This window comes from Venturia canescens, chromosome 5, assembly GCF_019457755.1.
Source record: "Venturia canescens isolate UGA chromosome 5, ASM1945775v1, whole genome shotgun sequence".
Lineage (NCBI taxonomy): Eukaryota > Metazoa > Arthropoda > Insecta > Hymenoptera > Ichneumonidae > Venturia > Venturia canescens.
Window position 1 is genome coordinate 19,833,239 of NC_057425.1, and position 9,001 is coordinate 19,842,239.

General features: G+C 42.1%; 1 protein-coding gene across 1 annotated transcript; it reads left to right on the forward strand.

Moving 5' to 3' along the window:
- Positions 1-7,522: 7,522 nt before the first annotated feature.
- LOC122411351 (uncharacterized) lies at positions 7,523-9,001 on the forward strand. The gene has a single exon (XM_043420098.1). It carries the CDS (start codon positions 7,523-7,525, stop codon positions 8,999-9,001), a length of 1,479 nt encoding a protein of 492 aa, XP_043276033.1.

Here is a 9,001-nt window from a genome sequence, read left to right on the forward strand (position 1 = left end):
TAGAAAACAAGGAGAAAAATCACCAAAGTCCAAGACCAAACCAGTGCCGAAATATTTTCAGTACAATTTTGAAGAAAAATTGGTCTTTTACGTGGAAACCAACATTATAAACCGAAATTCATTTCTCGGGCCTCATCCCGGATTCCTCCATGCTGTTGAGTTCCTAATGACATAAGATATTAGAGTATAAGGAAAAAAATCGCTAAAGTTCAAGGGCAGACTTGTGACGAAATATTTCCACTACAATTTTTACGAAAAATTGGTCTTTTATGGTGGAAACCAACTTTATAAGCCGAACATCATACCTAGGGAAAATAAGATTGGGAAAAGTACATTGATGGTCCCTTATTTGCTGATAATTTCATGAAAAAGATTATCCCATAAAAAATGTTCGTATGAGAATGGAATCTATAAAAATGTACTAAGCAATTAATTCATAGAAATTTATACTAAAATCCTATAACCGTCATAACATAAATGAGGAACTTTTGAGAAAAAAGGCGTGATATCAAACCATAAACTTCCCCTTGGGAAAAAAAGGTTGGGACAAGTACATTGATGGTCTCTTGTTTCTGGATGACATAGAAAAAAGATTCAGAACCAGGAAAAAAATTCTATAGAAATAATAAACGAAAAATTGAAAACTTCAAAATATTCAACAAAAATAAAAAACAATCGAAAAAATTCTGTAAAGAAAAATAAAAAATTTTCAAAAAAATTCATAAATATTGGACAAACTGAAAAATAAACTATCCAAGTTACATGCAGTATAAAAATGTATGATATCAATTGGAGGCCAAGTTTTTATTGATAATTTGAAATATTTATCGAACAAATCGCAAACTTTAATTGAAATTCATGATAATTATTTTCAAGAAAAAAGTTAATGAAAAAAAAGTCATAACGGAAGTTACGTGCAGTACTAAAATGAATTATATCAATTCGAGGTCAAGTATTTATCAGTTATTCGAAATATAATCTCCGGCGACAAATGAGCGTTGAGAATCCTTGTCGGGCTCACAACGTTTTATCAAAATTACTAAAAAATTAATGGAAATAAAATCATTAAAAATTCACATGAAAGTCATTCGTTACTTCAACAAGATACACACTGTAAAGAATCGATTCCCCTCCGACTTTCAGGATCCCCTGGTATTATTCACAACATTCAACTTCGATTGGATCGGTACAAATTATGTTCAAATACGTCTTAAACGTACTTGTCCGGCCCATCACTTTTTATTCAAATTGCTCATTCGAAAACAAATCAAAAACGAAGTTAATGCATGTGTTAATATTAAGGAACAGTAATTCCCGAGAAAATAATTTTCCTTCGAATCGCTCTTGTCAAAATGAAACGAAAATGAAAGATGAAGTTGATTAATCTATTTATATTATATGGAGTCATAATTCACAACAAAATCATTTTTCTTCAAATTCCAGGAATCCACGTGTCGTACTCGACTAGTGATATTTATCAAAATGTGTACGTGACTATAGAAAAAAAAAACATTGCATGGCTGAGTAGGTTCGAAAATTTCTAGTAATGCGCCTGATTATTTCTCATTTTCATTGGTTCTTACCGAATGGTATGTGTTCACTGAAGAAAATGAGAAGTGGATATTGCTATACGAACTTGCGAACAATCAAGTTCAAATTACTTGGAGATATTATTTTTATTTCTATCGATTTTATTATATTTGTCATTATAGAACAGCCCAAATTTGTTTTCGAATGAGCAATTTGAATAAAAAGTGATGGGCCGGACAAGTACGTTTAAGACGTATTTGAACATAATTTGTACCGATCCAATCGAAGTTGAATGTTGTGAATAATACCAGGGGATCCTGAAAGTCGGAGGGGAATCGATTCTTTACAGTGTGTATCTTGTTGAAGTAACGAATGACTTTCATGTGAATTTTTAATGATTTTATTTCCATTAATTTTTTAGTAATTTTGATAAAACGTTGTGAGCCCGACAAGGATTCTCAACGCTCATTTGTCGCCGGAGATTATATTTCGAATAACTGATAAATACTTGACCTCGAATTGATATAATTCATTTTAGTACTGCACGTAACTTCCGTTATGACTTTTTTTTCATTAACTTTTTTCTTGAAAATAATTATCATGAATTTCAATTAAAGTTTGCGATTTGTTCGATAAATATTTCAAATTATCAATAAAAACTTGGCCTCCAATTGATATCATACATTTTTATACTGCATGTAACTTGGATAGTTTATTTTTCAGTTTGTCCAATATTTATGAATTTTTTTGAAAATTTTTTATTTTTCTTTACAGAATTTTTTCGATTGTTTTTTATTTTTGTTGAATATTTTGAAGTTTTCAATTTTTCGTTTATTATTTCTATAGAATTTTTTTCCTGGTTCTGAATCTTTTTTCTATGTCATCCAGAAACAAGAGACCATCAATGTACTTGTCCCAACCTTTTTTTCCCAAGGGGAAGTTTATGGTTTGATATCACGCCTTTTTTCTCAAAAGTTCCTCATTTATGTTATGACGGTTATAGGATTTTAGTATAAATTTCTATGAATTAATTGCTTAGTACATTTTTATAGATTCCATTCTCATACGAACATTTTTTATGGGATAATCTTTTTCATGAAATTATCAGCAAATAAGGGACCATCAATGTACTTTTCCCAATCTTATTTTCCCTAGGTATGATGTTCGGCTTATAAAGTTGGTTTCCACCATAAAAGACCAATTTTTCGTAAAAATTGTAGTGGAAATATTTCGTCACAAGTCTGCCCTTGAACTTTAGCGATTTTTTTCCTTATACTCTAATATCTTATGTCATTAGGAACTCAACAGCATGGAGGAATCCGGGATGAGGCCCGAGAAATGAATTTCGGTTTATAATGTTGGTTTCCACGTAAAAGACCAATTTTTCTTCAAAATTGTACTGAAAATATTTCGGCACTGGTTTGGTCTTGGACTTTGGTGATTTTTCTCCTTGTTTTCTAATATGTTTTGTCTATTGGGAATCCAAGAGCATGAAGAAATACGTGTTGTGGGCCATAATATGATTTTCGGCTTATAACGTTGGTTTCCACGAAATAAGATCTATTTTTCGTCAAAATTGTACTGGAAATATTTCGTCACAGGTCTGTCTTTGCACTTTGGCTATTTTTTTTCTTCTACTCTAATATGCTACGCTTATTGGGAACCCAAGAGAATGGTAGAAAGCGGGTTGGGGGCCGAGATATGATTTTCAGCTTATAACGTTGGTTTCCACGAAAAAGGACCTATTTTTCGTCAAAATTGTACTGGAAATATTTCGGCACTGGTTTGTTTTTCCACGTTGGTGATTTTCCCCCTTATCTTCTAATATGTTTTATATAATAGGAACCCAAGAGAGTGAAGAAATGCGTCTCGTGGGCTGTAATATGATTTTCGGCTTATAACGTTGGTTTCCGCGACAAAAGATCTATTTTTCGTCAAAATTGTACTGGAAATATTTCGTCTCCTGTCTGTCTTTGGCCTTTCGCGATTTTTTCCAAGTCTTTGAACGAAGAAAGAACTGACGTAAAGATTTCCTTAATAGAACAGATTTTATTTATCCCTTTTCTTCAAAATTCAAATGAAAGAACACGAAAAATCCAACAGATTTGCCCACTTTAAATGTCGCTTTTGCATTCTGAATCTAGAGATTTCATCTCATCCAAAATGTGCCCCCAGTGAAATATATTTCCAAAGTTTGCAAGTGGCCGCTGAAGTCCAATTATCCACAGTTTGATAGTTCCTGAAAAAAAGTACCCGAAAACTTCTAACATTTATTATGCCAGAACTCAAAGCAGCAAAAAAACTAAGCGAACTTAATTCAACAGAGCAACAGAATTCAAAGACGTTTAAGGTGCCTGCATTGGTTTTGGAGGAAAACCATTTCAGGACAATTCAGAAATGAATTTAGAAATTCGAAAACTCACAATGGAGTAGAAAAAGGAAAATTGAAGTATTTAGAAAAGCGGAAGACTTTTGTGATGAATTTTCTAGATTACATGATACGGTTGGAGTAAATGATTTGAATGATTGGCACACATGCTGCAACACAGAAATATCAAAGTTTGGAAGTATTCGCTGTATATCAGTCATACAAACTTCAATACTATTTGAAAAGGAACACTTAAAAACTTGCATTTACCTTACATATTACCATAATCAAAGATAAGGGGTGATCCGTCGCATATATATTTATCCACAGAAATTTCAGAGTTCGCAGGTATATTATATATATGAAGGCGTCAGATTATATATATGAATAAATACAACAAAAACACACAGAACTGTTAGAATGATGTTGTAAACTTTAATTGAATAAATGTTTTCTAATTTATTTCTCATGTTTCCCATATTTTGCTTCATATTCAGTTTGGCTCTGCCCTCTCCGATCCTTGTTTTCACTCGTGTGCCTCAGTACTCTTCTCGGCAGTCTTCAACCGCAACGCCTCCACCGAAACCGGCCACTTCACGGATGTCCTCGTCATCGGGCGCCGTCAAGGCATATACAACGCAGGTCCCTTCAAAGGGTCTCATCCCCACAACTGTGGATCACAAGGCCGCTATGGCATCCACGAAGCCTCTAAACCCAGGCGGTTCTGCAACCCAGTGTTGTCATTATTGCCTCAGCCAGCACTTCATAGCCAAGTGCCCCAACTTCAAGCAGCGGACCCCTCAAGAACGCCGGACAATCGCAGAACAGCGGCGATTGTGTTTCAACTGCCTCGGACCTCATTCTGCAGTAAACTGCAAGGTAACCGGCCGCTGTGCCGAGTGTGGTGGTAAGCACCACACACTCATTCACACCGGATCAATCTCGGCCACTCCTTCACCACCTGCCGGAGCTCCTCATCCGAAACCATCGGCATCTTCGTCGCCGAATGAGCCTCAGGCTTGACTCCTCCAGAGTCACCTATCGGATATTTCAAGAGGATCATTTCCAACGGGTACTTCGCGCGATAGCGCTCCGCTTTTCTCGGATACCTCCACACAAACGGTGCTTCCATCGGACTCTTCGAGCACCCTTCTAGCCAACGCAACCGTCGCCTCGTGCATTCGGCCGTCAGTGCTTTTGGCCACTTGCCTAGCGCTCATCACATCTTCAGCCGGTCTTACCTCTACCATTCGGATTCTCATCGATCCCGGGTCCGAACTTTCGTTCATTTCAGAACGCATAGTGCAATGATTGCAGTTAAAGCGTCAATCGGCCTTATTAAATGTGTTAAGCCTCGGCAATCAACGGACTGGGCGCACGCGGGGAGTAGTCACCGCTCACCTCTCGTCTCTTCACAACTTCTCGGCTTTCTTCTCGGCCACTGCCTTCATCCTCCGGGTTCTAACCACGTCTCTTCCTTCATTCACATCAACGGAACGGCAATCTTGGCATCACCTCAACGGCTTGCAGCTAGCCGACCCGGATTTTCTTCAACCTCGGCCCATCGATCTGATTATCGGAGCCGATTCCTACGGCAAACTCATCGAATCAGAAGTCATAAAAGGCCTTCCCTCTGAACCAATCGCGCAACGAACGCTGTTCAGATGGATCGTCCTCGGACCAATATCGGACACTACCGCTACTTCGGCATCTCTTCATCACGCCTCAATCGAGGATGACGTGTCCCTTCAACTTCGGAAATTTTGGGAAATGGAAGAACTTCCGTCAGATTCTGCTTCAACTCAAGATGAGGATACGGAATTTTGCTAGCAACATTTCAAAAACACACATAAGCGCGACGCTTCGGGCCGCTACACTGTTCGGCTCCCCTTCAAATTGCCTCCAACGTCACTCGGAGACTCCTTCTCGGCCGCTTCCCGATCACTTCACCGACTTCGAGCTCGGTTGGCTGAAGACGAGTATATCAGCCAGCTGTACAAGGAATTTCTTCAAGAATACGAGGCTCTTCATCACATGATTTCGGTTTCCGACGTAAGACCGACGAATCCGTGCTTCATCCTTCCGCATCGCGGAGTCGTGCGTGAGCACAGTGTCACCACAAAACTCCGCGTAGTTTTCAACGGGTCGTGCAAAACTAACACCGGTTTCTCGCTAAACGACATACTTCATACCGGGCCGAAGCTTCAACAGGACATTTCCGATGTACTTCTATGGATTCGGCAACATCGGTTCATCTTCGCTACGGATATTACAAAAATGTATCGGCAAATCCTCATACACCCGGACGATCAAGAGTTCCAACGGATTCTCTGGTTCGATTCAAACAACGAGCAGATCAGCTATAAACTCACAACCGTAACATACGGTTTGAGTTGCGCCCCGTATTTGGCTATTCGGGTAATGCTTCAACTTGTCGAAGACGAAGGCCATGAGTTCCCTCTGGCCGTGCTTCCGCTAACTCAAGGACGCTATGTCGACGATATTTTCGGCGGAGCTGATTCTGTCTCAGAGCTTCGAGAAATCTCTCTTCAACTGGAAAAAATTTGTGCCCGCGGTTGCCTTCCCCTTCAAAAATGGACTTCGAATTCACCAGCGGCTCTTCAACATCTAGACTCTTCAGCCTTACAACCTGAAGCAGTCTCGATTAATTCGGAGAATTCGACGACAAAGCTTTTGGGGCTAGTCTGGGATCCAATCAAGGATGTGTTCCGGTTCAATCTTCAGGCAAACTTCTCCTCAGCAATCACTAAGCGGATCGCACTCTCGGAAACTGCTTCATTATTCGATCCCCTTGGGTTTATTTCTCCAGTGATTATTACTGCCAAAATCTTCATGCAGGAGCTCTGGCTCGCAAAACTGCAGTGGGACGATCTTCTTCCGGAACGACTTCAACTTCGGTGGTGGCAATTTCGCGAAAGTCTAAGCGATTTGCCCCTCATTTTGATTCCTCGGTGGCTACACTCTTCTCCAACGGACTCGGTCGAGCTTCATGGGTTTTCTGACGCTTCGCAGCTCGCCATGGCTGCTGTGGTCTATCTTCGATCATCTTCTCCGGACGGCTCGACGTCAGTCAGGCTCATCTCTTCGAAGACAAGAGTAGCTCCTCTAAAACGGCCGAGTATTCCTCGCCTCGAGCTTTCGGCTGCTCTTCTTCTGTCTCGGCTTATTTCATACGTCCAGAAAGTGCTCCCCCTAAACGGCGCACCTGTCTATCTCTGGACGGATTCATCGGTTACTCTCACCTGGGTCTCTTCGCAACCAGCTCGCTGGAAAGACTTCGTCCGGAATCGAGTTTCACTCATTCAAGACCTGACTTCAACGGCGAAATGGCGCTTCATTTCGGGAAAGGAGAACCCAGCGGACTGTGCTTCGCGAGGACTGACTCCTCTTCAGTTGTCCAAGCATTCTCTCTGGTAGTCCGGTCCCACTTGGCTAATGAACACTTCGGAAAACTGGCCGGCACAGCCACTAAATCTTCCCACGGACGCTCCACTTGAGCATCGGCCCGGCTTCAGCTTCACTTCAAATCTCGAGCCAATAGGCGAGATTTGGGATCTTGTTCATCGGTATTCTTCATTGACACGACTTCTTCGAATCACGGCAATGTGTCAACGGGCTCTTCATCGATTCAAGCGCTCCTCACCGGTTCGGACGGACATACAGCTTACTCGAGACGATCTTGAACAAGCAAGACTCTTCTGGGTACTACATATACAATCGGCTCATTTCGCTGCGGAACTTCGGTCAATCTCAAACGGAAATTTTTTGACACGGGGTCATTTCCTGTCGGCCTTGACTCCCTTCATCGATTCGCATGGAACTCTTTGCGTCGGGGGACGCCTGCAGCATTTCAGTCTAAACTTGGAAGCAAAACATCCGGCTATCCTTCCACGTCATTCGACATTCACGACGCTCGTCATCGCTGACGCGCACCTCAAGACTCTTCACGGCGGAACTCAATCGACCTTGACTCTCCTTCGTTCCAATTACTGGATCGTCGGAGGTCGAGCACCAATAAGATCATTCATTCTTCGCTGCGCTAAATGCGTTCGGTTTCGAGGACTTCGAGCTCAACAGCTCATGGGGCAACTTCCGATCAGTCGTGCTACTCCTTCTCGGGCATTCCTTCACACCGGACTTGATTACGCCGGACCCTTCACAGTAAAAACATGGCGAGGCCGGAATACGAAAACATACAAAGGATATCTGGCCGTCTTCGTTTGTTTTTCAACGTCAGCTGTTCACTTGGAACTGGTGACAGACTACACTTCGGATGCCTTCATCGCTGCCTTTCGGCGGTTCACGAGTCGTCGAGGCATTTGTCATACGCTCTATAGCGATTGCGGGACGAACTTCATCGGAGCTGATGCCCAACTTCAAGGACTCTTCAAAGAAAGTGCGACAGAAATGCCACACATAATTTCTTCGCTGACTAACATCGGAACTCGGTGGTCCTTCAATCCCCCCTCGGCTCCTCACATGGGAGGAAAGTGGGAGGCCGCCGTCAAATCGGCAAAACATCACCTTCAACGGGTTATCGGGGACTCAGCACTTACGTATGAAGAATTTACAACTCTTCTTACGCAAGTCGAGTCAGTGCTAAATTCACGTCCGCTGGGCGCCATGTCAGACGATCCGGATGACTTCTCTGCCCTGACTCCTGGCCACTTCCTCATCGGCGAGGCCCTAAATTCAGTTCCGGAACCTTCGCTCACTTCAACTCCGGAGCTAAAACTTCCGCGCTGGGCCCAAATTCAACGGAGATTCCAGCAAATTTGGCAACGCTGGTCATCGGACTATCTTCAACACGGTTTAGCCACTTCCAAGTGGCGACATCCTCGGAACGAGATCCAGGTTGGCTCCCTGGTCCTCATCACGGACGAACGACTTCCGCCTTCCAAGTGGCCGCTCGCCAGAGTGGTCTCACTTCACCCAGGGGAAGACGAACTCACCCGAGTCGTCACACTTCGCACGGCTTCATCCACCTTCAAGCGGCCCATTTCAAAGCTCTGCATTCTTCCGGTTACTTCTTCGACAACATCGGTTGCCGAAGGCGGGGAGTGTGTTCAGAAAAGGGCATAG

Bases quoted from the DNA above. Each gene is read 5' to 3' on its own strand.
- LOC122411351 (XM_043420098.1), top strand. From the start codon at position 7,523: ATGTGTCAACGGGCTCTTCATCGATTCAAGCGCTCCTCACCGGTTCGG.